Here is a 27,720-nt window from a genome sequence, read left to right as displayed (position 1 = left end):
TGGTTATTAGTGTTGTACTCTTTGTTTATCTTTGTTCTTCTGCAGCTCTGGTTCGTCTTCTGTTCTCCATCTTCTTCCCCATGAACAAGAAGAAGAAGATTTACCTGCGACAGAGCACATGAACAAGAAGAAAAATCGAGAAAAAAGCTTCAAAAGGATTAGTATAAATTACTATATAGCAGCAGAATTGAAGGTATTTTGTTTCGGATCTTTACTTTGAGTTATCAAAATTACAGTTTTTTCTCCATATTATTGGTCGATCTCGTTTGACCGGATCCGACACAGATCACACACCCTTACCCGTGTCAGTGACACGGCTTGGCAGCTTCCTTAGCTGGTGCAGCTTCAGCAGGAGATCTCATGGCGGCATCCGACAAGCAGAACACGTTGGATTACATCAATCAGATGTTTCCCACAGGTCTTTTACTTGTTTATTTACATTTCTTCTCTCTATCAACAAGTTTGCAGAACAAGGGTTTTAACCCAATGCTGCTCATGATCTCAATCTGTTTCCCCTTTTCCTTTTATGATGTAGTTAATTTCTGAATTTTGACTTATCCCTATTAAATATTGTCCCTTTTTGAATAATCAGTTGACACATGATTGTTGTGCAGAAGCATCTCTATCTGGTGTTGAGCCCCTTATGCAGAAGATACATAGTGAAATTCGTCGTGTTGATGCTGAAATATTGACGGCTGTCCGGCAACAGGTGAATTATTTTGCATCTTCTTTCTCAGTTACTACCCTTTGCCTAGCTGTCTTCAAGTACAGATATTTACATATGATGATGTCGTGTTTTGTGACTGCTGATTATAACCCTTAGACTGTAAGTGCTGATGCTTCAGGGAGAAAGCTCAGTTATAAACATACACTATAATACCATTGTTCTTGTACTTTTTACTCAATTATTCTAAAAATATAGAAGAACTACTCTCTAATAAAAAATTCTTTATCATATTGGAGTAAGTGATGTGAATCAGTCTATGCCTTAATTCCAGTCGGTGTCGGTAACTTCTATATCTTTTCCACTCTAGTCAAAGTTCAAACCATATTGGGATAAATGATAATGGAGAAAAGGTGATAAGTTATTCTGAACGTCCATCATATGTTCTTTCTCCAAACAAAAAATACATTATGTAGTTCCATTTCTGTTTCTGATCAAGCCTGGAATTACCAAATGGTAAATTGATGTTCATTGATTAATATTTCAATAATGGCCAAAGCTAGATAAGAGTTTGCCACAACTGTCAGATAGATTATATAAACTATAATGATTGCCCACTGTTGCTAACAAGGTTTAGTCCAAGTAACGAGTCGAAGAGTCTAAGACAGGGAAGACCTTTAGGATCATGTATTCAGTTCTGCAAATTCACCTTTCAGTTTTTTCACAAGTATAAAAAGATTATAAGAAAGATGGCCCCTGATATTTTTGGAGAACCTGTTGTTTTGAGTCTACATTTTGTGTACCACTTGCTTCAATAAAATCATTACTTTACCAAAAGGAATTTTCTTGGACAATCTGTATCTCGATGCAAGTTTGCCTGTACATAATGTACCTCTAAGATTGCATTAGAAGTACTATAGTTTGAGTTTATTTTGTTAGGAATTCTTCAACAACAATGCCTCAATCCAAAACAAGTTAGGGTCGGTTATTTGAATCCTCCTTTTTAACTTATCTCATGCCATAGTCATACCAAATAAAAGAAATTAAAAATGGTAAATATGTATAAATAGTATTCCCCATCTCAAATTTATGTGACACTCTTTCCTTGTTAGTCAATCCCGAAAAGAATGTCAGTTTTCTATATCTTGTAACAACTTTACTTTAAAATGCCCATTTTTATCTTTAATAGGATAATTTATAGCTACACAAATATCCATGGTTTATTTTAGACCAACAAGTTTCAAAAATCTTCCTTTGTTTCTTAAACTTCGTGCCCGATCAAACACCATCACATAAGTTGGGATGGAGGGAATAGTAAAAAAATAATATTAGGAGTTCATCAAAAAAAAATAATATTAGGAGTTCTCTATGTTTTTACCGGCATAAAAATCTAAAATACTCCTAAAAAGCATCAAACCTAGTTAGAAGTACTAACATGGCTAAAACATATTCCTAACTAGCTTATACCAAATACATTAAGGCCCAAGGGTTTGTTCAATTGACAAAGGTTGACGGACTTGTGTCTTAGGTCACAAGTTCAAGCTTTGTGTGAAGCGAACCAAGTTTAATATATAATTAGAGAGGTAGAAGGGAAGATCCATTGTCCCTGAGTTTCGAAGACTGCGGCTGGCCCAAAGTGTTGGCTCTAGATGAATTTTTCGATCTTGAAAAAATTGATATCATTTATATAGATCTTTTTCTTCTATTGTGCCCTATTTTTAGCTGTCTATATGGAAGAAATTATAGGTCTTTCGAGACAGCTTCCATCCATGTATATTTAAATGTTCCTCCATCTCCTTTTAAGTGTTAGCACTTTCACTCATACTGGTTTCACATCTAAGTATCGGTGCATCTGGAGGTTGACGCAATATATGATTAAACCATTTCAAATAATCTTCTGTCAGTTGATTCTCAATGCGTGTTACTTCAACTTCTGACAGATGTGGTCATTTGAATTTTATCTAATCTTATATGACTGCACATCCATCTTAGCATCCACATCTCGGGGACACTTATCTAATGGGTATGTTGCACTTTAGTGGCCTAACATTCACTCCCATATAACATTGTCGGTCTTATAACTTATAGAATATACCTTTCACTTTGGTACGTATCGTTCTATCACATGACACCCCATTAACACTTTTCCATTTCAACCATTCAGTTTTAATTATATGAGAAACATCTTCATCTATCATTTGATTCTTCTAGAACAACGTGCCTAAATATTTGAATTGTTTGCAATTTCTAGGGATTTACCGTATTGAAGAATTTGTTAGGAATTCTTCAATCAAATTTAATAGACTTATGCACCATATGTCATTATGCTTTTCCTTTCTTTTACTCTTTTATCTTTTATTTGGTGAATTTTGAAGGTAAGAAATACATCAATTTTGACTTTTCCTCTTGAGAGAAAAAGAAGAAGAGAGAGGAGATATGAGAAACCTAGAATGTTTAATTCATCAAGATTACCTTATTTAAGTAATTGCTGTTATTTCTCCTGAACAATGAAACTTCATGATGTTTGTTTTTATTTTTATAATCATGGTAAGAACTATGTTTTTGAACTTTCGCCTTTTTATATTTCAGAGTAACTCTGGAACCAAAGCCAGAGAAGATCTTGCTGCAGCTACTAGTGCTGTGCAGGTATGTTCTTTAAGCTTGCTCTCTTTTCTATTGTATGGCAGAAGCTTTAGCTGTGTGAAGATAAAGTCTATTAGTTCTAGATACAGCAAAATCGTTCGATATCGCTTATCTATGTGAGATATTTGGTGGTTTCTTATTCATTATTTGACTTTTTTAATCCAGGAACTCATGAATAAGATTCGAGAAATTAAGACCAAAGCAGAGCAAAGTGAAACAATGGTTCAGGAAATATGTCGTGATATTAAGAAATTGGATTTTGCAAAGAAGCACATAACAACAACAATTACTGCCCTTCATCGTCTAACCATGCTAGGTTAGTCTCATTTTTCACTGGCAAAGTTCTTTGGATTTTTTCTGTTTTGTGCTTGAAAGAAGATTTTAGGCCGATTTGCTTCCTTCTCCATGCTTAAAAAGTAAATTGTTGATGAAACCAGTAGATCTTTTATAATTTCATTTTCATATACTATATGCACTTTGCTGTCCTTGGAAAGTGGTATTTGAACATTCTTATATATAGAATAGGAATCCTCCATCTGCTCAAGCTTTTATGTTAGATGCTAGGCTCTACGTGGAAATAAAGAAAATTTCAAATTTGAGCTTGCCGTTGACACCTTCTAAGCAAGGTGATGCTGTGGAATAATGTATTGGTGCCCAAGAGTATTTAGACTCAAATCTTGTCCATATTTTTGCAGGAATTAGGAGAGACCTATTGGGTGTTATCCAAGTGTTTTTCCACTTTTAGTCTCTATATCTTTTCAAGTGCTTATTTGCGAGATGGCTATATCACAACTTATTCACGTAGAGAGAATGTAAAAATGCCTCATTTGTGTTGTCTTGCACCAAAAAACCACCTTATAAAGATATAAATGGAACTCTAAGAAAAGAAAAGAGAGGAGAGGAAATAATTGATAGTTTTTTTGTTTTGTTTTTGGGGTTATTATGAAAAGAAAAAGAAAGGAATGTGAGTAATTCCTAAGGTTCTCGGACACGGGTGCGAGTGTTCGATACTGGTGCAAATCTAGAGGTCGGATCCTTTATGATCTAAATTTTAAGATTTAGGGATACAAATACATTATACATCTATGGGTACGAGTGCGGGGATTCAACTAAAAGTAATTTAAATATCTAAACATAGAGTTATAAAACCTAAATTATGAGATATTATGTGCAAAACTTAAGGAGAAAATATTGATCAAGAGGAGAATCCTAGAAGGAGATATAAGGAAAGGGAGTGATGGTAACTTCATTTACCAACTGTCTCTCTACATATTCCATTTGCGATGTGCATCTCTCTCTCAATTGAGTCCATCAAGCTGTCGTGAGATTCTTTATCTCAGTTCAGCATGCGAAGAGACTAACTCTACTCCAAGCCTACTCCTTAGCCCATTAGCCTACTCTCTATCTATTTGCTCCATGCTACTCCTTAGCTTGTTTGTGCTACCCTATCTCTGTATTTCAATCCCTTGTTCACCCCGTGGAGCCATTCCTACTTCCTTAACCAAAGTATGAGGAATTGAACCCATGGTGTAAGGAGATAGAGATAGTGTCAGAACCCTATGGATGGGGAATATGGAGGACAATCAGAGCTTTATGGATCTCTATGGAAGAAAATGTGTTTCTCAAAGTTGGAAATGGCAACAAGATCAAGTTTTGGAGAGATGGATGGATTGATCAAATTCCTCTAAGTGAGTCAATCCCAGATCTTTTCTCAATCTGCAACAATCCTGAAGCCAGAGTATGTGAATGCTGGACAACTCAAGGCTGGGACCTATCTTTCAGAAGGCTATTGAATGATTGGGAAGTAGATAGAGTGGCTTCTTTCCTGGGAAAATTGGGGGGAGCCAATCTAGTAACAAATGCACCAGATAGAGTTATTTGGAAGCACAACAAGGATGTCAAATTCACAGTAAACAGTGCTTACAAGAAAGGCATACACGTTGGGGTTAGAGGCTACCATCATCACTGGAAGAGTATTTGGAGAGGACTGATCCCCACCAAAGTGAAATGCTTCACTTGGTTAGTCATCAAAAGAGCTTGCTTAACACAAGAAGTGCTGCAGAAGAAAGGAAAGCAACTAGTCCCTAGGTGTTTCCTATGCAATTTGACTGGGGAAACAAACAAACACCTATTTTTACATTGCAAATTCACTACACAAATCTGGGAGATGTTCCTCAACATCACATGCTGTAGCTGGACTATGCCAGAACACACCTCTGATCTTTTTAAATGTTGGATCAGGAGGGGGGGGGGGTAGCAAGACTCAAAAGAAGTGGTGGAAGCTAATACCATCATGCCTATGGTGGTCAGTGTGGAAGGAAAGAAATGAGAGATGTTTTGAAGATAGATCTAATTTCATTCACAAAGTAAAATGGAATTGTTTGGTATCTTTACTTTTTTGGTGTAAACAGCTCTGTATAGAAGATGTAGATCCAATTATAGAATTAATAGGGAGCTTGTAATTTTGGTTAGGGCTGTAAATTTTTGAAGGTGGCCAACATGTCCTTAATGCTGAAGAATACAACTTTACCAATGTTAAGAAAAAAGAGTATAAAATTAAAATAAAAAAGAACCAAGAAAAAGAGACAAAAAAGAAGAAAAAAAAAGGAGAAAAGTCTCTAATCCATGTTATCACTAGAATCAGGTTACACATTTAGGAGTGTTAGAGATATATCACCTGTTTTTCATCAGCTGTGTATGGGTATCGATTGGGTTTGTACTGATCCGGCGTGATTCCACCTGTTGCCTTAATGTTTTGGATTGGATGCTCAGATTCTTTTGCAAATAGAAATGCTAGAAATGCTTTTGTTCATGACCCGTACCCTCTCCTGTATCCAGAAGATCTATTATCTCCTTCAAAGTCAAGTCTCCCTCTGATATCTAATTTCAGACTTCTTGGTTAATTAAGTTTTTCCTTTAATACATCTAGTTTCTATTCTATTGGTCTATCCAATATTTGAAAGAATCTAGAAGTAAAACTATAGAATTCAGAAATAGATTCTTGAGTCTATCTTATGTTCTTGATCTTTGTCAAATAAAATTCCACTAGTTAAATCATGGTATTGCTTGCTTGTATTTGTTTCTTGTCTAGTGCTTTTTATGTTGACTTCACATTCATTTATTTAGATTTTTTTGTTGTTCTAGTGTTAGTTTAATATACCTTACGTTGTAGTAGCTTATAGATTATAGTGGTGAATGATGGTAAAGTAAGGTCATGTTCTCGGGTCGGGTTGGGGCGAAGGTCAAGGGTGGCGAGGGAGCCGCTAGGCTTAGAGTTGGGTCTTGGAACATTGGGACTTTGATGGGGAAGTCTATAGAGTCAGTGATGATTTTGAAGAAGGGAAGATCAATATAACTTGTGTCTAGGAGACCCAAGGGGTGGGAACCTAAGGTTAGAGATATATACGGGTTTAAATTGTGGTATTCAGGAGGCTCGTGAAATAGGAATGGAGTAGGCATTTTTGTAGATTGAGAACTCAGGGAGCTAGTGGTAGAGGTTAGGAGGGTGAATGGCAGGATGATGATGATTAAGCTAGTCATTTGAGACCTTGAACATTATTAGTGCTAGGCAACTCAAGCGGGTTGGATGAGGAAGTTAATTAGCGATTTCGGGAGAATTTGGACCATGTAGTGATTGGTATCCCTCTCTCCGAGAAGCTGTTCATTGGAGGAGATTTCAATGGTCACATTGGGACAACTTCAAACCTTCTTTGTATTGTTTTACTTGAGCCAGGGGTCTTTCGAAACAACCTTTCTGCCTTCACAAGGTAGGGATAGGGTTTGCGTACTCTTAACTCTCCCTAGATCACACTTGTGTGATTACGCTGGGTATGTTGTTGCTATTTTTCTACTTTCAGATCTATCTGATCTCGAAAGTAGGGTTAACTTTCTACTTTCTGCCTTCACAGGGTAGGGATAGGGTTTGCGTACACTTAACTCTCCCCAGATCACACTTGTGTGATTACGCTGGGTATGTTATTGTTGTTCCCAGTATTAGATACTTCACTTTTTTTTTTGGATGAATCGACATCAGATACTTTACTAGCTATGAGAGGACATAGAATTTCAAATGTATGTGTTATTGAAGGACACGAGTGTTGTACCCAACATGGATACTAACACAGATATCCTCTCAAAAGTGATCATGGATGATGAGAAAAGGAAAAACACACTTTTATTAATAATTGAAGTTATGTGATATGAGATATCAACAAAAGAGTATCTATGCATACTTAGTTCAGCGTTTCTCCTTACAAAAGATACATTATCTGAACACGTTTCTCCTTGTAAAAGAAAAACATCACGTGATTCTTTTGTCCTATAACAGTCTCTGCAGTAGAGCAACTACAAGTAATGGCTTCCAAACGTCACTATAAAGAAGCAGCTGCACAGCTTGAGGTATTTGGCGGTTGCTTTTCTACAGTATAAACTTTTCATTATTTAACCTTCACCATCACATGACAACTTGCTACTACAATTGTTTCTTGTACAAGAATGCATGTTGTGCACTAGGACCTAGGTTTAGTTATAATTGAAACTTCTGTTGTTGCAAGATGCTTGCTGAACCAGAGTTGCTGGATTCTATAGGAGAAGTTCTGAATTGACCCATTGTTCTTAATTGGTGTATTAAAGGAGGTTTTTGTGTCATTTTATTATTTTTTGGCTCACGGATTTACTATTTAAGTGGTCAATGCCATATATTAATGTATGATTATAGGCTTCACTTAACCTAAGACTTCATCTGGGTGCTGCTGATTTAAAAGTATATGTTACTACTCTTGGACTTTATTTTTGCTCCGTAATAAGTTACAACTCTAATACTCTGTAATTGCCTCTAGAAATATAATGATATGGTAATATATATTTCTAAAAACATGTTTTTCTTGAGAAGAATGACTTCTGTACTTGACTTATTTCAATTGAAACTGCACTTGTTTTTCTGAGTCTCCCCTTTCTCTTCCCTCTTTTCTTGAGGTGAATTTAAGTTGTCTGTGTGCAGCAGGTTTCTTGAATACTAATTTATTAAGAGGTGTAGGTTATATTTCTAAAAATATGTTTTTCTTGAGAAGAATTACTTCTATACTTGACTTATTTCAATTGAAACTGCACTTGTTCTTGTGAGTATCCCCTTTCTCTTTCTTGAGGTGAATTTAAGTTGTCTGTGTGCAGTAGGTTTCTTGAATACTAATTTATTAAGAAATGTGGGTTATCTCTCTTAGATATGCATATCTCGTTGTAATTTGTATTGGCTGAAACAACTGTGTAAAGTGAAGTTATACATATTACCAAGGCCTTCAGCAACCAACGAACACACACTTTATTCCATGATATTCTAATGCTGTCGCTCTCACAAATAGGATGGATATGCTTCTAATTCCTATCTTGTGATGTTTCAGGCTGTAAACCAGCTCTGTAGTCATTTTGAAGCCTATAGAGATATTCCTAAGATTACAGAACTTAGAGAAAAGTTTAAGAGCATCAAACAAGTCCTCAAGTCACATGTGTTCTCTGACTTCTCCAGGTTGGCTTCAATTAACTTGTCTTCTTATCTGCCATGGTAGCTCAGATGTACCTTTGTCAATTCAAGAATCAACATTCTGTTCATGTGTTCTCTTAAAAGTTGTTGTGATAGGTTCTTCTGAATAAGAGCTCTTAGATATAAGAAAAGACGCGAATATATTTGCTTTAGATTTCAAGCACATTGAAATTGTTTCTAGGTTTTCTATTTAGCCTTCATTATGATTTACTAAATGTATCTCTTCGCTATGCATGGGTGAGCTACTTCTTGTGCCATAGGAATTATAAATAAATGGAAGATCTGAGTTGCCCTGTTGGCATGTGTCTTGCTGGCTTAAGTATACCCATCTCTATCTCTCTCCACCAGAAAGTTACTATAGTTGCCTAAAAATCAATGTCCATTCTAGTGGGTATATATTTACGTTTACGTGGTATTGTACATCTTTATTGTTTCTTGTTTCCATCATTTTTCTAAACTTCCTTTCATCGCCTTACAGTTTAGGCACAGGGAAGGAGACAGAAGAAAGTAACCTATTACAACAGTTATCAGACGCCTGCTTAGTTGTTGATGCTCTCGAGCCTTCTGTTAGAGAAGAGCTAGTGAAAATTTTTTGTAATAGAGAACTCACCTCGTACCAGCAGATATTTGAAGGAGCAGGTTTGTCCCACTGACCATATCTTTTGTTACTGCCAAGTCCGATTAGTCCATAAGATAGTTGGATGTATGTGGTTCCTAACTGCCTATCACATTTGCAACTACAGAGCTAGCTAAGTTAGACAAAACTGAAAGAAGATATGCTTGGATCAAGCGTCGGCTAAGAACAAATGAGGAAATTTGGAAAATTTTCCCTCGTTCATGGCACGTCGATTATTTGCTTTGCATTCAGTTCTGCAAGTTGACAAGGTTGGATATTTTGATTTCTTTTCACCTTTTTCTTTCGGCTGCCTGAAGAACGCATGATTACTTCGATGAATCTAAGCAGTAGGGGGGATTACCATGTTGAAACAAATTCTGTTGGGATTCCTCCTAGCATGTAGCATCTTATATACCTGAAAAGCTCACACGATCCTGGAAATTTCTTCTCAAATTGCATTGACGACTCTGCCTTCCAAAGGAATTTCCAATGGTATCTCAAGGTCATTACTAGTGAAATCGCAGTCTCAAATGTTGATTCCAAGAGGAGACTAACTTGCTCTGTTCTATCTGACAATGCCCTTTCTCATCAGTGAATAATGTTTAACTGCAGTAACGTTTCTTTAAAAAAAAATTATTTGCGTATTCTTCTTTAATAACTAATAAGATGTTTTCTTTGCTTTCCTCCTACTGTTTCGACCTCTCTTTTGGCTCACTATCTTATTTTCATTCTAGGTCTCAACTTGTGGAAATCCTTGTTAGTATGAAAGAAAAGCCAGATGTAGCAACCTTGTTGACAGTAAGTTTCTTTCAACTGTTGGCTTAATCATTTTGAACTTTTCTCTTCTCACGACAGTGAGGATGAAATTTAACTGTGGCCTGTTTTTTTTTTTTAGCAAAATCCTCAAATTCTTCTTAGATAATAAATAAATAAGAAATTATTTTCCTAGTTTTTAAAACTAGGCTTGTATATGAAAAGTGTGATAAATAAAGACTCGTGAAATATTATTAAGATGCGTAAATTAATTGTTACATTGAGCTAGGGGTGGCAATTGGGCAGGTTAGGTTAAATTTGGGTGCGTTAAAATGGGTCAAGACAATAAATGGGTCAAAACCCAACCCAAATTTGTTTGGGCCAAAATGGGTTGGGTCAAAACAGGTTAGGTAACGGGTTAGTAACGAGTCATAACCCAACCCGCCCAAATTTTACTAAGTTTTAATAGTTTTATTTGTAATTTTATAAGCTTTTAGTGCCTGATAATTTTTTTAATTATTAAAACTGTATATAACATATAAAATTAAAAAAAGTTTTTTAAAAATATTTTGACAAGATTTCTCAAAAATCAATTTGGGTTACATATCAACCCAATTTTTAATGGGTTGAGCTAACAAATGGGCAAGTCAATAACCAACCCAAACCTAAATGAGTTGGGTCGGGTTGGGCAGGTTGGGTTTGATGTTTCCATCCCTACATTGAGCCCTATTTATACACAATACATTATAATCCTTTTCCATGGACGATATTACGCACAATCCTATTCTTACATTCCCCCGGTGCATATAAGTCATATGTACAAACTTGTAATAGATGTAACTAAAATGAGGACCAGTGAGGGACTTGGTGAAAATAACTGCAAGTTGATAATTGAACTTCACAAAGTTTATAACAATATCTCTTGGGAGTATCTTTTGTATGACAAAGTGACGGTCAATCTTAATGTGCTTAGGGCATCTCCAACCCATCCTCTATTTTACTCTCCAAATATAGAGTTTTCTATTTTTTTCATACAACCAACTCCAACCTAATTCTCTATTTTACTCTCAAAAAAGGAATCTTTTTCTCTCTCCTCAATATTATATTATTATTTCTATTTCATTTTTATTTTCTTATTTCATAATATAAATCATTTCTTCTTTTTGCAAATAATCACTCTATAATCTTTATGTGATACAAAATTTTATTTTTTTCAAATTCTTCATTTAATATAAAATTTTATTTTAATCTAAATTTCTAAATAACATAAATTGCAATAAATATTATATATAATACATATTAATGAACAATTCAAATAAAAGTGAAAACATCATAAATATTGTATCATTGTAAAAATTATTTTAAAATTTACCTCAACTTTCAAGACTATTACGTTACTCTCATAAATGTTCTATTAATGTATTACGGAATTCAAAATGAGCAATTTTTGTCCTTATTTTTTTAGGTGTAGCTAAAAATTGTTTAAATTAACAATTTCATCTTATATTCAATTATTCCTTACTAATTTACTTCCCCTATTCCATTTTGAACTATAACATCAAATATTTTCATGCTCATTAAAAAGTGTAGTTTAATAATTTATCACTATAACATAAAAGTAGATTGTTTGAATTATCATGTAAATTTTGTGCATACTTCATAATGAAAAATAATTATAATTTAAATTACATTATTAAAATGACAAAAAATAAATTTAAAAAATTAAATTAGAAAAATTGTTAATTTGGGATGGAAGTAGTATACTAATCAATAATATGTTTTAGATGTTATATTACTTAGAAAATAATTTCAAATATTAGAGACTTAATTAATAATCTTATATAATATAAATAATATTAAAATAACTTTAAATTACATATTTTAAGTGACAGTTTTTTTTAAAAATAAAATAGAAAAATTATTAATTTTGGTGGAAGTAGTAACTTGTTAATAATATATTTTAGATGTTATATTACATTAGAAAATAATAACAAATGATAAAGACTTAACTAGTAATATAATATAAATAATATTAAAATAATCAAAAAGTAAAATAGAGAGGTGAATAGTAGTTCTCCAAACATGATCTCTATCATCATCTCTATTCCCCTTATCAATTCTCCTATCCTATTTAGGTCTATGAATTTCTCTATCAATTCCATTACCTTATCCTTACCCATGAGGTTCCAACATTTTCTCCTTAATTGACCTAGGAGTTGTTCCGGGTGGGAAACTCTTCGAGCGGATCAAGCTCTTCTTTTCTTCCTTTATTACGAGATCCGGAAGTAGAAAGAAGTTGTATCGGAAAGGTGGGTTAGTCGCCTAGTGACATCCTAAATCCAATTACTTCACTCCCTTTGAAAGCTGGGCCCTCCTCAGGGCGGGCAAAAAATAGAGTATAGGATAAAAGGGGATATTCACCTCTCTATAATTGAAGAATAGAGAGTGCTTGGAGAACCCATTCTCTATTTTACTCTCCAAATATAGAGATTAGAGAGTAAAATAGAGATGGATTGGAGATGGTCTTAGTCCTCTAATGAAATACTCAATTTGATGCGATATGAAAAACTGGTTGGTTATCACACACAAGTTCCATTCGACTAGTTTCTCCAAATATTAGTTCTCTGAGCATCTGTTTAATCCAAACTAGCTCAAGTTGCTACAACCCTCGCTTGATATTCTGCTTCTACACTGGATCGAGCAACCACACTCTATTTCTTGCTCTTTCGGGACACTAAATTAGCTCCTACTAAAACACCATATCAGGATGTCAAACGTCTATTGGAAGGTAATCTTGCCTAATCAAAAGTCTGTATATTCAACCATTTGTTCATCGCCTCGATCCTCGAAGAGTATTCCTTTGCCTGGAGCTGACTTTGTGTATCGTAGAATGCGGGCAACTGCATCCCAATGACTATCACAGGGAGAATCCATAAACTGACTTGCGACTCTCACTGGAAAAAATGTCATGTCTAGTTACTGTGAGATAATTTAACTTGCTGACGAGTCACTTATTATCTTCTAGGATCATTGAGTGCCTCTCCCTATCCAGGCGGTAGTTTAGCATTCAGATCCATAAGAGTGTCAATGGGTCTACATCCCATCATTCTTGTCTCCTCAAGAATGTCTAAGACATACTTATGCTGTGAAACATCAATACATGATCTAGACTGTGCAACTTCAATACCTAGAAAATACTTCAGTTTGCCAAGGTCTTTAGTCTGGATATGTTGAACAAGATGTTGCTTTAAATTTGTGATACCATCGTGATCATTATTAGTGATAACAATATTGTCAACATAAACCACCAAATATGTTGAATTCCTTTGCCTTCAAAACATCTTGAATTCCTTACCCTTAAGATAGTCCACCATATACAGTCTGGGATCATATTTCATCTATTTTTTAAGCTTTTGTGCATCTTTTGCTCCAACTAGATAGCATGTCTAGTGTATTCAGTGGCATTGTCCAACTCAAAACCAATCATTGCTAGGAATATGTCCCATAGTTGAGTAGTCCCCTACAATGTAAAAACAGATGACTGTTTGTTTCTGCACTTTTTCTACATAAGTGGCGGATAGAGCAAAAGTGTATTCCCCTTCTTTCATGTGTCAAAAAGGCCCTCTTGACTACCAGCCAAACTGCCACTTTGCATGGTATTAAAGCCTTCCATCATTTAGATGTCTTCTAAAACTGAGATCCCATCCTTGATTATTCCAGATTTCACTAATTTTGGCCATGTATAAATACAAATGTCCTAATTGTGTATGGACCAAATTTTATCTCAAAAAAATAAATTGTGTATGAATTAAGTCCGGAGGATCTACAACTGGACATGTTGCAGAGGAATTAGGAAAGGTAAGGTAGTAGAGGCCACATCTTTTGAGGAGCTTAAAATGCTCACATCTTTTGACATCAATTTCAAAAGTGATGAGAAAAGAGAGAGGGGGAAAGGGGCCAAGGTTTTACCATGAAAGTAAAACTTGTGTCATGAAATGTAAGGGGACTTAATAGTGGGGATAAAAGAAGATTGGTGAAGAGCTTAATTCTCAACTGGAATGCAAACATAGTCTGTCTACAGGAATCTAAGCTAGAGGGGGAGTTTGAAGATATGATAAAAGAATTATGGGGTGAAAGATGGGTCAAATATGCTTGTCTTCAAGCTAGTGGCACTAAAGAGGGGATTATGATGTTATGGGATAGCAGATTATGGAGAGGGGAAGTTCTGGAAATTGGCTCTTACATTCTGACATGTAAATTTGAGGCTATGTTGCAGGACTATAAGTGTCATATTACAGGAGTATAAGCTCCAAATTGCACATTTGAAAGAGAACATGTATGGGAGGAAATAGGAGCTGTCAGAAGTTTGTTTGAGGGACCATGGGCAGTGTGTGATGACTTCAATGTCACAAGATTTCCATCTGAGAAAATTGCAAGAGGAGAACACCAGCAATGATAGATTTTTCAGATTTCATTGAAGACATGGATCTTTTGGATTTACAACTAGAAGGGGGGAGTTTTACCTGGTTCAAAGGAGACAACAATAATGCTGCTTCTAGAATTGATAGGATTCTGATATCTAAGGAGTGGGATGATAGTTTCTGCAAAATTAAACAGGCTGTGTTGCAGAAATTATGCTCAGATCACAATCCAATTGCACTTCAATGTGGAACCTAGGGTCACAACAAATGCTATTTCAAGTTTGATAACTGGTGGTTGAATAATGAGGGTTTTGTGGAAAGAGTCGAGGGTGGTGGGAGTCTTTTGTCTTCGATGTGAAGCCTAATTACATCATGGGATGTAAATTAAAGGCTTTAAAAGTTAAACTAAAGGAGTGGAGCAACACGAGCTTTGGAAATCTAAGAATGCAGAAAGTCCAAATATTGAGTGAGTTAGCCATTCTAGATACTGTAATGGAGAACGTGATTTTAACAAAATCAAAGGCAGCTTTGAAGGCAACTCTTCTAATGGATTATGAAGAGCACTTAAAAAATGAAGAGTTGGCATGGAGACAAAGATCAAGGGCACTTTGGTTGAAAGAGGGAGACAAAAATACCAAATTTTTCCACAAAGTGGCCAATGCACATAAAAGAAGCAATAACATTGACCAACTGATGATTGAAGATGAACCTGTGATGGATCCAGTGAGAATCAGAGGGGAGATTATTGAGTTTTATCAGAAGTTATTTTCAGAAAACACATGTTGGAGACCTTCAATTAACTTGATCAATTGTCCAATGATCACGGAAGAGGAAAGAGAAGCTCTGCAAGGGGAGTTTGAGGAACAAGAAATGCTTTCATGTTTGAAGATGTGTGCAATGGACAAAGCTCTTGGTCCAGATGGCTTCACAATGGGGTTCTACATCAAATGCTGGGATATAGTAAAAAAGGATATCATGGAAACTTTCAAGAACTTGCACTTTCATGGTGTCTTTGAGAAAAGTTTCAATGCCACATACATTGTTTTGACTCCAAAGAAGAATGGTGCCAAGGAACTGAGAGATTCAGGCCAAATCTCAGTCATATGAAATCTAGAACAATGTGGTTGAAAAATGTGAAATGAAGTTAGCTAGATGGAAATCACAATATCTCTCCAGGGGTGGCAGGTTGACCTTGATTAATTCTGTTCTTGATTCACTACCAACCTATATGATGTCAGTATTCCCAATTCCCAAAAGTGTAATCACTAGGTTGGACAAAATCAGAAGAAATTTTTTTTTGGCAAGGAAACAGTGAGAGGAAAGGCTACAACTTGGTTAAATGGGATGCTGTGATAGTGGGAAAGAAGCATGGAGGTCTCGGAATAAGGAATTTGATGAATCAAAGTAAAGCCCTTGTGATGAAATGGTTGTGGAAGTTCAATAATGAAGAGCAGTCTTACTGGAAGATAACTGGATGACCAAAGAAGTGACTACACCATATGGGGTTAGTGTATGGAGATCCATTAGATCTCTGTGGTCGGAGTTTAAGGCTAACACAAAGATCAAAGTGAGGAATGGAGAGAAAACATAATTTTGGAAAGATGCTTGGCATGAGGCAGCTAGGCTAGAGGTCTTGTATCCTAATATATATTCTCTAGTATCTCACCAACAGAAGACCATAGTAGATCACTGGACTCCTCAAGGGTGGAACTTCATCTTTAGAAGACAATTAAATGATTGGGAGATTCAAAGGGTAGCAGATTTTTTCAACACCATTTGGCAATTTAATGGACTGGAAGGAGGTCAAGACATTTTGTGGTGGAAAGGCAATTGAAAGGGCAGCTTTAAGGTGGGTTGTGCATACCACTGGTTGAACCACACCAATCAGCCTCAAAGTCATGGGCCATGGAGAGGAATCTGGAAGTCAAAAATTCCACTCAAAGTGGCATGTTTTGTCTGGTTGTTAGCCAAGGAGGCTGTACTGACTCAAGACAACTTAAAGAAAAGGGGGATACCATTATGTTCTAGATGTTTCTTTTGTGGGGAAACTGCTGAGACAGTTAACCATCTCTTTCTACACTGCAAGATCACAAGCCAACTATGGAGGTTATTCCTGAGTCTTAAGGGTATGTCATGGACCATGCCTGCCAAGATCACAGAAGCAATCCAGAGTTGGGAGGAAGCAGGAAAGCAATCCAAGAATAGAGACAGATGGAGAATTGTCCCAGCTAGTACATGATGGGCAATATGGAAGGAAAGGAACTCTAGAGCTTTTGATAGTGTTGAGAATAGTATGCAAAAAGTCAAACTAAATTGTCTTATGCTACTATGTTTTTGGTGTAATCAATTATACTCAAATGATACTATCTCCATAATTGATGTACTAGACTCAATTTAGTAAAAGATAGTAGGATTTGAAGTACATGTTGTAAATACTGATCCGTACAGTTTTAGTACTGACTTTTGAGGAATTGACAAAGTTACCAATTTCAAAAAAAAAAAACAGGCTAATAATGATGCTATCCTAATTGCAAATGAGGTGGTAGATTCCAGAGTTACTCCAGGAAAGGCAGGAATTTTGTGCAAATCAGATATCGAGAAGGCATATGACCATGTAACCGGGGAATTTTTGCTGAAAATGCTCTCATGTATGGGTTTTTGGAAGGAAGTGGGTTCACTGGGTAAGATATTGCATCTCCATTATAAGATTTTCAGTTCTTATCAATGGATCACCTGAAGGTTTTTTCCCTGCAAACAGGGGTCTGAGGCACGGCTATCCTTTGTCTCCTTTTCTCTTTTATCAGTCGTGGACGGTCTAAATTACATGATAAAGGTGGCTAGGAATAATGAATGTCTAAGAGGTTTTGAGGTAGTCACAAACCAAACCCCAAGTTTAAATGCCAGCATGGAAGTCACACACCTCCAGTATGTTGATGATACCTTAATCTTTTGTGATGTTGAAGAAGGACTGAAGAAGGGCAATTACTGATCATGAGATCAATTTTAGTGCTTTTTGAGGGAGTTTCTTGACTTCATATCAACTGGAGGACAAGCCAGTTGTTCCCAATCAATGAAGTCCCTAATATGCTGGAGTTGTTTGGAATTCTGGGAGGGGAAGTAGGCTCCCTGCCTACTATGTACCTAGGTATGCCTCTAGGTGCCAAGTCAAAGGCCATGAGCATTTGGAACTCAGTGATTGAAAGTGTGAGAAGTTAACTAGATGGAAATCTCAGTACATCTCCTTTGGTGGCAGAGTCACTCTCATCAATTCTGTTTTGGATGCTCTCCCAACCTATATGATGTGATGTCTATCTTTCTCATTCATGATGGAGTGATAGAAAGTTTAGACAAGATTAGGAGAGATTTTCGTTGGAAAAAGGGAGTGAGGAAAATGACTCTACTGCTTGACACTTGGTCAAATGGAACGAGGTTCTTTGGGGAAAGAAGCAAGGAGGTTTAGGATAAAGAAATTTGAAAATACAAAGCAAGGCACTTAGACTGAAGTGGTTATGGAGACACTCACAAGAGCCTCAAGCACACTGGGCAAAGTAATTAAAGCTAAATATGGAGAGGAGAACAAATGGATGACAAATGAGGTATCTACATCCTATGGTGCAAGTCTATGGAGGTCTATTAGAATATCTTGGCCCTTTTTGAGAAATAATACAACTGTGAGGGTAGGCAATGGAAGTAAGACCTCCTTTTGGGAGGAATGGCTAGGACATGCTAGTTTAAAAAACCTTTTCTCTGAGATGTATGTGTTGGCAGTACATCAACAAACGAGTGTAGCTGACAGTTGGACACAAGAAGGATGGAACATCCAGTTCAGAAGGAATTTTAATGACTGGGAAATTGAAACTGGGACAAATTTTCAGAGCTCTGGCAGAGTTCAAAGGGACAAAACATGAGGCTAATAGACTATGGTGGAACAAAGATAGCAAAGGCATGTTTAAGGTGAACTCAATATACAAGTTTTTGAACAAAGGTGGCCAACAGCCACCACAATGGCCATGGAAACAGATCTGGAAGACAAAAATCCCCTTCAAGGTGGCATGTTTTACTTGGTTACAGGCAAGATATCAGTCCTGACACAAGAAAATCTCAGGAAGAGGAAGTTCTCTATGTGCTCGAGATGCTATTTGTGTGGAGAAGAGGTTGAGACAGTCAACCATCTGTTTTTACAGTGCAGGATAACAACCCAACTTTGGAGGATTTTTATCAGCCTTAGGGGTGTTGTTTGGACTATGCCTAACAGAATCACCCACCTCCTCTATAGTTGGGAAGAGGTAGGTGAGGGAGCTTCAGACAGAGATAGATGGAGGATTGTCCCAGCCTATAGCTGGTGGACAAACTGGAAAGAGAGAAATGCTAGATGTTTTGAGAGCAAAAGTTGTGATATTCATAAGATCAAATTGAACTGTATCAAACTTTTTTGTTTCTAGTGCAAACAGATGTACCTAGAGGATACTGAGTTTGAGATCCTTGGTTCTATTTAGATTTTAGATTTAGATATCTTATTTTGTTGATACGTTGTAATTATAGTTTTCAGTTTAACTCATGTACTGCTTTTAGTCAATACATATGAATGTTACCTTTCCATGAAAAAATGGAACTGATTGTGTTCTCCTTCAAATAAAGAAAATCTTTGACACCTACACTGTTAGTCTGAGCAACATGAGCATTCCTGGTTGGTTGACCGTGCATAGAATAACATACTTCACAAGTGTGTCCATACCTGTTACAATAACTACACTTTCTCGCGATATTTCAAAACGACCTCCTCCTCATCTATTTTCCATAGACTAGGATGTCCGATTTTCTATTATCTGAGATGTGAGAAAAGAGTCAACAGTTTGTGAGGAGAGTAGTGTGTGACTAGGAGGCGTGGCAAGGAAAAGTAACTCATAGAATAGTACATCAATTATAGGAATTGTTGGACTAGCCAAAATCAGATCACACACCGAATCTAAGGTTCTTAGGAAGTCCAACGGTAAGAGCTAGAAACATTGTCTGTCATAGTTCTTGTTGTTTTTCAACAATGGCAGTGACTGACATGTTGTTGGCGGTAGGTGACATCAAATCTCTCAAATTCTTTCATGACTGCTTTACTTGTACCAAGTAAGTAGACTCATGTGATTCCTATTTCTTTAAATTGTCATCCATGATATCACATCATAAAAGTGAGATATGTAATCAATGTATAAAGCGCGAGTCTTTTCCCAAAAAGAATAGCATGTTTGAATTGGGTGAAACAAGGGCATCAACTTGGAATCAATAGATTGCTACATGAGACTACATAATTGAGCATAAACCTTCTTTCACTGGCCTTGGGCCTTTTCATCCACGTCACTAGCCTTTGCCTTTTCATTCACCACACTGGCCTTTTTGTGTTAAGTGATCTTGAATACCTTGACCCTTGCACCACAACTCAACCAAGGAAGCCCAAGCTAAATAGTTTGAACTTCCCATTAATGGTTTTGAAGTGATCATAGGGCTTGAACTTTCAATTCCCATGTTTTTGGAGCCAAAGTATCATACCCAAAGGACATGGTTGACAATTAATCACAAATACCGCCAGATATGCTTGAAAGTTGTCGAAAAAGGGTTGAGAAAGCTGCTGGTTGTCTTGAAGTTCAGACGAGGTCGCTGAAAAGCTGATTGGAGTGGCCAGATTAGGGTTCCAACGGCTGGAATCTTTAGAAAGATAATACAGGTTAGTCAGAATTCCTGGATGACCTCAGGGAGAAATGAGCAGTGTCAGAATCTGTCCGGAAAAAATCTCACGCGCCCTGCGCGTGTAACAGACGTGCTGCCGGAGATGAAGGTCCTGCCGGCACATGACGGCTATTCTTGTGGAATAGTTTTCTGGGGTTTCTTTGCTGGAGTTTTCTCTAACTTGTGGTGGTTTCATATTTCGTAACCCACCGAGAGAGAGTGACGCGAAACAGCCCTAGCAGTTGCCGTAAACTGAAGCATGACAACTGTCTGCCTGAGTTTTCTTTCCCGGATTTTCTCACCAGATCTTTGATACCATGTGAGAATAAACACTCAAGAAATAGATTTCGTCTACCAAGCGAGACAGAGTGCGAATATTGTTAAGATATGTAAATTAATTATCACACTGAGCCTTACACATTACATTCCTTTTCCAAGTAGGATACTATACAGAATCCTATTCTAACAAAAAGTTTTAGGATCTTTTTTTTTTCTTGAAAACCATAACAGTGCTTTCTACAATTACAAAAACCCAACCATGCTTTGGACTACTGCTTCACAAGGAACCTATCATATCAACTAGTGATTCAGTCTCCTCTACATAGTTTTCTTTACTCCAAAAATGAAACAAAAGAATAGAGTTTATCTTGACTTTCTGCACATGATTGCTTTTGTCTTCAAAAATTCTGTAGTTCCTCTCCTTCTAAATTGTCCACAATATACAAGCTGGGACAAGTTTCCACTTCTTTTGTTTCACTGCACCACCATTATAGTTCCAGCACTTCAATAATTCACATCTTGTTGCTGGCATAGACCATCCCAAGTCTTACCAAGTTCAAAAAAAAGTTGCCACAATTGTCCAGTTATAGGACAATGTAGAAACAGATGGCTATTGTTTTTCTCTGGCTGCACCATACATACAACATCTAGAGCATAGATGAAATCCCCTTCTTAAGTTTGCTTGAGTGAGACATGCTTCTCTTGCTACAAGTCAAGAAAAACATAAGACTTTGTCAGGGGCCTTAGTCTTCCAGATGAACTTCCATGGTCACTGGTCAAAAGTTTTAGAATCTTTTTGCTTTCAGTATAATTAATACTCTCGTCCCCCTCCCACATCCCTAGCTGTTGAAACAAGTTGTTTTAAATACTTTGCCTATGCCTTTTTTGATTGCCTTTGTCACTTCTTAACTCTTTTGTATTCTTCAAGTCCTTCTTTGTTATTTAATGTGATACAACAACAACATACCCAGTGAAATCCGACAAGTGGGGTCTGGGGAGGGTAGAGTGTACGCAGACCATACCCCTACCTCATGGAGATAAGGAAACTGTTTCCAGAGGACCTTCGGCTTGAGTATAACATATCAGAATGATGAAAAACGGTGTTATTTAGTGTGATGCCTGAGATAAATGAACTTTTGACTCTTTTTACTAAATGGACTAATCATTCCTACCACACATTACCAAACCTTCAGAAAACTAAAAGATGATAGTTTATGATAAATTTCCTTGGATATTTACTTTACTCCTTATGCTCTACCAAATCTTCACTTGTCTATCAATCAACAACTGCCTCAGCCATTCATAAACTTAAGTATAAAGTACAGACGCACCGATACCTGTTTCTCTTCCCTTTTGTAAAGTTCTCTTTGTCACCACTCAGAAGAAAATTACTTTTGATTGGATGTTGAAAAGGCAACTTCACTGTTTTAGCTTTTTCATATTATTTATCCATCAATATCTGTCTTTATGTTCACTTAGGAAGCTGAAAAACCAACTTCACTGCTTTATCTTCTTCATATTATTGTACATCAACGTTTGTCTTCATGTTGATTTTCACTGTATTGTTTGGAAATTCTTGTGGGTGCACTTCTAGGCTCTACAGCGCACTTTGGAATTTGAAGAGGAGTTGGCAGAGAAATTTGGTGGTGGAACCCGCAGTAAAGATGCTGTAGATGACAATGAAGAAACAGAAAGGAGTGGAAACAAGAGTCAGACAGTTTTAGACATTCGGAAAAAGTATGAGAAAAAGCTTGCTGCTCATGATGGTAGTCAACATGAAGTATGTATCTGAGATTCTTTCTTTAGTTGTAACATCATGCCAAGGTAGATCTGATAATGCTAGTTTGTACAGTCGTTTATATTGCCTTGTGTGTCTTGTCAGGAACAAGATGGACAAAAAGATTCATCAGTGCCGGGAGCTGGTGTATGTATTTTCTACTTTCTTGAAATATTGGTTATTGGTGGTGCTTCTTCTCTTTTACCCGCTTAGCTAATACTGATGTATTTTCTACTTTCTTGAAATATGGGTTATTGGTGGTGTTTTTTCTCTCTTACCCGCTTAGCTAATACGGAAGGTCCACAACATCCTGCGCTCGAGAAATACGTTGCTTCAGCCCTCGAATCAAGGAGATTGCGATACTAGGATTTTGTTAGACTCAGATGCATGATTATCTCCATCTCTATTTTCTGTCACATTCCTGATGATTTATGGGAGGGATGAACTACTTGGACTGTTACTGTAGAGTTTTGATATGGTGAAGGAGAATCCTTCCTTTCATTAATCATATTTGCATTCTGCACAAGATTTTCGATAATTTTCCTGAACACATTTTTATAGTCAAAATTTAATAAGTTGAGTCTTAACCTGCTACAAGAGCTGCTGATTTCAGAAAATTGCTTCAATTCTGAGATGGAAAAATCTAGTACAGTAACATTTTTACTGCATACAAGTTGCTGTGATGAAGGCAGCCGTGCTTTCAGTGCATGCATAGATCTCTAAAATTACATTTATATGGACAGGTCATTATGGAACATCACTTGGTGCTCTGCTAGCATGGTGACTTAGTAGTCTTGCCAAAATTTTCTTGTTCTGCTTTCTACACATTAAACATTATTCTTCCAGTCTTGTTTTTCTACGGTTTACAGGCAGGTGAATGATATTATGTTTTGTTTCATGTCAGTTCAATTTCCGAGGGATTATCTCATCGTGCTTTGAACCTCACTTGTCGGTTTATATAGAGCTGGAAGAGAAGACTCTTATGGATAGTTTGGAAAAGGAAATGCTGGTACAAGCGTCAATAGCATAAATGTTCATTGTTTTACTTCTCTTTATGTAGATCTCCCCTACTGATTAAAAACTTGTGTCTCATACCTAGGAAGAGACATGGGAAATTGAGGAGGGAAGTCAGACTAATATTTTGTCTAGCAGCATTAAGGTAAAGTATTCGATATTTCTGTAGGTCTGCATCAGGGGACCATCAGGGAAACTCGAACAATTTTTTGGGATTATTTTTATATTTTATTGAGCTCCTATATCATCAAATGCTGCATCATCAGTCGAGCAGATATGGTTGCGGAAACATTGCATAATCTATAGAGCCAATATGATTGCATAAATTGTACATTATTGGATGTTGGGTAACCTGACCGTTCATCATTTGTTAGTGTGAGAATTTTGCTTTTGGTAACGCTGTTGGTGTTTATCTCTCGAGCTTTTGTATTTTCGACCATTGCTCTACTCTATTCTGTCATCTTTTAAACAACCTTTCCCCTTGTGCTAATCAGTCAAACCCTGAAACAATATGAACAGCAAATAAGCATTGCAATATAGATGGCAACGATTTTACAGATCAATCATAATGAACAGAGGTCGACGCATCAAACTCCAAAGAAAACAAATAGATCAGTAATAATAGTAATAATAATAACTAAACAATGCTTAGTTAACATGGATATATTATGAGGTTTGACCTTACGGGTCAACTCGTTAATCACTTCTAATTCCCTCAACAAGAGGAATACTTCATTCCAGATGAAGATGATGTTCTAAGGCTCTAATATTGAGTCAAGAAGATGCTTAAAAATTGTAGTGTGAGTTATATGGTAATTAGATTTTATCTCACCTGTTCTGATCTCACTAGCTTGTTGCCTTTTTTGCTTAGGTCTTTGTAATCATCAGGAGGAGTTTGAAGCGATGCAGTGCTTTGACGAGAAACCAGACATTGTTTAACCTCTTTAAGGTGCTTTTTCTAGATTATATGATAATGTTTGCTTCTTGGCCTAGTATACTTTCTTGAGGTTGTGAAATTTGATTAAAGAAGTTCATAATAAAAGAAGGGAGCTCTTGTCAACTCCTAAATTATGGTTTTGATGAGGAGAGTGGATCCATTTTGACATACAAATGAGATGTCAGATGGCAGCATTTGATAGTGACTCACCTTAGTAACAAAGGGTTAGAACCTTTGCCTTTCTAACTTTGAATGACACCTTATGTCATTCATTTGCAGAAATTTACAAGACTTCTATAATATATTCATGTACGTAACGACCCAAAACTGATCTATGAGTGCAGAGGCTTTACACTTCAGGATCAGTGAGCTAGGCAATGGGCCTACATGAACTAATACTGTTGATCTCTTTGTAATAGGCATTTCAAAAAGTTCTTAAAGCTTATGCTACAAAACTTTTCGCTAGATTGCCAAAGGGTGGTACAGGAATTGTTGCAGCTGCCACAGGAATCGAAGGACAGATTAAGGTATAGTGTCAATTATCACCTGGAAGCTTGGCTATCTTTTTCTGTTACTAATTCCCCACTTGATACCAATGAAATATTTTCTCCAGACTTCGGACAAGGATGAAAGGGTTATTTGCTACATAGTAAATACTGCAGAGTATTGTCACAAAACGGTCAGTTCTCACTTCTCTCCTTGTATGGGTGATTTAGGTATTAAATTTAGTAACATATCCAGTTCTGTGTGCTAAGTTGGAATTCCTTTAACCAATGATGGAAAAAGGTGCAGAACTATGTGACCCTCTTTAGTGCATTTTTTAGTTGGTAAGGGTTACTGAAGTTTAAACTATAACCTAAGGTGATGAGGAACTGTTGTCATAAAAATTCAGAGAGAAATTCCCAAATATTGCCATTTTCTTTTCTGCCGTCTCCTCAAACTCACGCCAAACTCCATTTTATCGTGTTAGCAGTGCGGAGAATTAGCAGATAATGTGTCAAAACTGATTGATGCTCAATTTGCGGATAGAGTGGATATGTCTGAAGTACAGGTAGAACTTGTTCTAATGGTTCGATTCATAAATTCTCTTATGTGGTGTCATGGCTTTATCATTTAAATCCATTTTCAGGATGAATTTTCAGCAGTTATTACAAAATCATTGATTACATTAGTGCATGGAATAGAAACAAAGTTTGACTCTGAAATGGCTGCAATGACTCGGGTTCCATGGAGTACTCTCGAAAGTGTTGGTGATCAGTCAGAGTATGTTAACTATGTCATACAATGCCATCTTCAAACAGAAGTTCTTGTGATGATTTCTTCAAAACTTGTAAATTTTACTGCAGCTATGTCAATGGCATAAATTTGATCCTTACCAGTAGCATTCCAGTGCTTGGAAGCCTTCTGTCTCCTATTTACTTCCAATTCTTCCTGGATAAGGTGAAAATAGTTTTTATTTTCAGACAATTCTTTTTAATTAAAAAAATATAAGGCCTTATCTGTGTAAGTATCTGATCTCTGCATCACTTCTCAAATATTGAACTCATGTTTTCATCATTGTGCAGCTTGCGTCATCTCTTGGTCCACGGTTCTATCACAATATCTTCAAATGCAAACAGATATCAGAGACTGGAGCACAGCAGGTACTGTTAATCTTGATCTACTGTGACTTCAGTTTTTCCATTTTTCTCATCAACATAAATCTTGACTGAGTGAGCCAAGCTGGCCCTCCTACTATTGGAGCCGCTTGAGTTCACTAGTGAACGGCTTACTAAGAGTTGCGGTGTCAGATCCATGTAGCTTATAAAATGGTGATCATCTTAATGTAGTTTTAATTTAACTGGCACAACATCATTGCACAGATGCTTTTGGATACACAAGCGGTAAAGACTATTTTGCTGGAAATTCCTTCTCTGGGAAAACAAGTAAGATTGCAAGCATTTCAGAAGTGTGTAAACTTCTTTCTCTTTTCTTTTTGGTTTGGTCTGTTTTATTAAATTTTATACTGACATTTTGTCCCTATCACTGTCATTCTATTTAACATTTCCATTTCTATACTTTGGGGCAACCACATATTTGCACTTCATTCCTGAAGTAATTTGTAGTTTTGATGAAATAAAGTGGCTCATAGCTGCAACTGAAAATGATTGATCCTTGAAAGAAAAATAGGCCAACATGACTGTTGCTCATTTGAAATATTCAGTGTCCTGATGAATATGAAACTATACTGTTACAGAAAAAGCAGTTATAATATCTCTAAATCCTTCGCATGAAGTCTTCTCCTTTGTCACTGGTATTTTGTGCACTGAGTTCGTCTTCTTGTAGTTATTGCCTCCAGTAAAAGCTTTCTTGCTAAGTTTCTTGATGCTGTTGGTATAATAGTTTAAAACAAGATCATTGGCTTAAACGTTTTTGAACTTCATTTTGAACAGACAGCAGGAGCTGCTAGCTATTCAAAATTTGTCAGTCGTGAGATGAGCAAAGCAGAAGCATTATTGAAGGTCAGCGATTGTCTGATTGATGAATTATAGTCTGAAGCAAGGCTCTTGTATTCCTTCCTCTGGATAGTATACTGAGTTTTCTTTATTTAAATAGGTCATACTGTCTCCAATAGATTCTGTGGCGGATACATACTGTGCGCTGCTGCCAGAGGGAACACTGACAGAGTTTCAGCGTCTTTTGGAGCTTAAGGTTCTGCTATTCATTTTATTCTCCGGATTTTCTAAATCTAAATTGTTATTTCTGAGGTTTCTATGAGACAAGCAGTTTGCTGGATGTTTTTATCCATTAAGAGCATAAGACCAAAATTAAAATTTGAATGCAGGGCCTGAAAAAAGCTGATCAGCAGAGCATACTGGATGACTTCAACAAACGTGGGTCAGGCATATCTCAGCCGACCATTATGGCCCCTTCATCTGCCCCGAACACCTCAATAGCACCAGTCATAACTAATGCTGCAGCATCACCTGGGGCTATCACTTCAAGAGAAGATGTGCTGACAAGAGCAGCTGCTCTTGGAAGAGGTGCAGCTACCACAGGCTTTAAGAGATTCCTCGCGTTGACAGAAGCTGCAAAAGATCGCAAGGACGGGCCATTCAGGAAGTTATTCAATGGATGAGAACAAATTTCTGAGCTCATCATTCTTGGCAGGTCTTTTCCTTTATTAGCTTCTTCTTTGTATTTTCCCTATCATTATTGTTATATCAACTGTTCGTTATATTTTTTTTCCAGGAATAGCAAAAGCTATTGGACATTTTTTTGCGGTGTAGATTGTAAATTAGAGTTTATCAAAATCAGTATCATATTATGTCAATTTTGAAATTGATACCAAAGCCTTCTCCACTTTTAATGCAAAATTTTCCAAG

The 27,720-nt window shown here is 36.6% G+C and overlaps 2 protein-coding genes across 5 annotated transcripts in view; both read left to right on the top strand.

The window, feature by feature from the left end:
* LOC125855854 (uncharacterized) overlaps nucleotides 1–27,720 on the top strand; it is a 254,955-nt gene that overhangs the window by 204,406 nt on the left and 22,829 nt on the right. The window lies entirely within an intron of this gene.
* On the top strand, nucleotides 15–27,720 carry LOC125855018 (vacuolar protein sorting-associated protein 53 A). Of its 4 annotated transcripts, XM_049534649.1 has the most exons (26): nucleotides 15–193; nucleotides 286–418; nucleotides 615–709; nucleotides 3,254–3,310; nucleotides 3,473–3,623; nucleotides 7,635–7,705; nucleotides 8,704–8,828; nucleotides 9,322–9,482; nucleotides 9,587–9,728; nucleotides 10,194–10,257; nucleotides 22,222–22,407; nucleotides 22,510–22,551; nucleotides 23,309–23,413; nucleotides 23,504–23,563; nucleotides 24,290–24,367; nucleotides 24,775–24,882; nucleotides 24,969–25,034; nucleotides 25,329–25,406; nucleotides 25,485–25,618; nucleotides 25,702–25,795; nucleotides 25,921–25,998; nucleotides 26,218–26,280; nucleotides 26,788–26,856; nucleotides 26,951–27,046; nucleotides 27,180–27,505; nucleotides 27,587–27,720. In XM_049534649.1, the coding sequence occupies exons 2-25, from the start codon at nucleotides 361–363 to the stop codon at nucleotides 27,471–27,473; spliced, it is 2,475 nt and encodes an 824-aa protein (XP_049390606.1). In that variant the 5' UTR covers nucleotides 15–193; nucleotides 286–360; the 3' UTR covers nucleotides 27,474–27,505; nucleotides 27,587–27,720. The 4 variants fall into 4 exon arrangements, with proteins under 4 accessions (XP_049390606.1, XP_049390604.1, XP_049390605.1 ...); XM_049534647.1 differs by having other exon boundaries at nucleotides 27,180–27,720; XM_049534648.1 differs by having other exon boundaries at nucleotides 41–193; nucleotides 310–418; nucleotides 27,180–27,720.

The sequence above is a fragment of the Solanum stenotomum genome, chromosome 2 (genome assembly GCF_019186545.1).
Source record: "Solanum stenotomum isolate F172 chromosome 2, ASM1918654v1, whole genome shotgun sequence".
Classification (NCBI taxonomy): Eukaryota; Viridiplantae; Streptophyta; class Magnoliopsida; order Solanales; family Solanaceae; genus Solanum; species Solanum stenotomum.
The sequence above is the reverse complement of the archived record's forward strand: the minus strand, read 5'-3'. Positions and strand labels throughout refer to the sequence as shown.

Excerpts from the sequence above, each read along its gene's own strand:
- LOC125855018 (XM_049534649.1), top strand. The coding sequence starts at position 361 with ATGGCGGCATCCGACAAGCAGAACACGTTGGATTACATCAATCAGATG. Across the intron at positions 419-614 it reads CAATCAGATGTTTCCCACAG|AAGCATCTCTATCTGGTGTT; the intron begins GTCTTTTACTTG and ends ATTGTTGTGCAG. Across the intron at positions 22,408-22,509 it reads ATGATGGTAGTCAACATGAA|GAACAAGATGGACAAAAAGA; the intron begins GTATGTATCTGA and ends GTGTCTTGTCAG.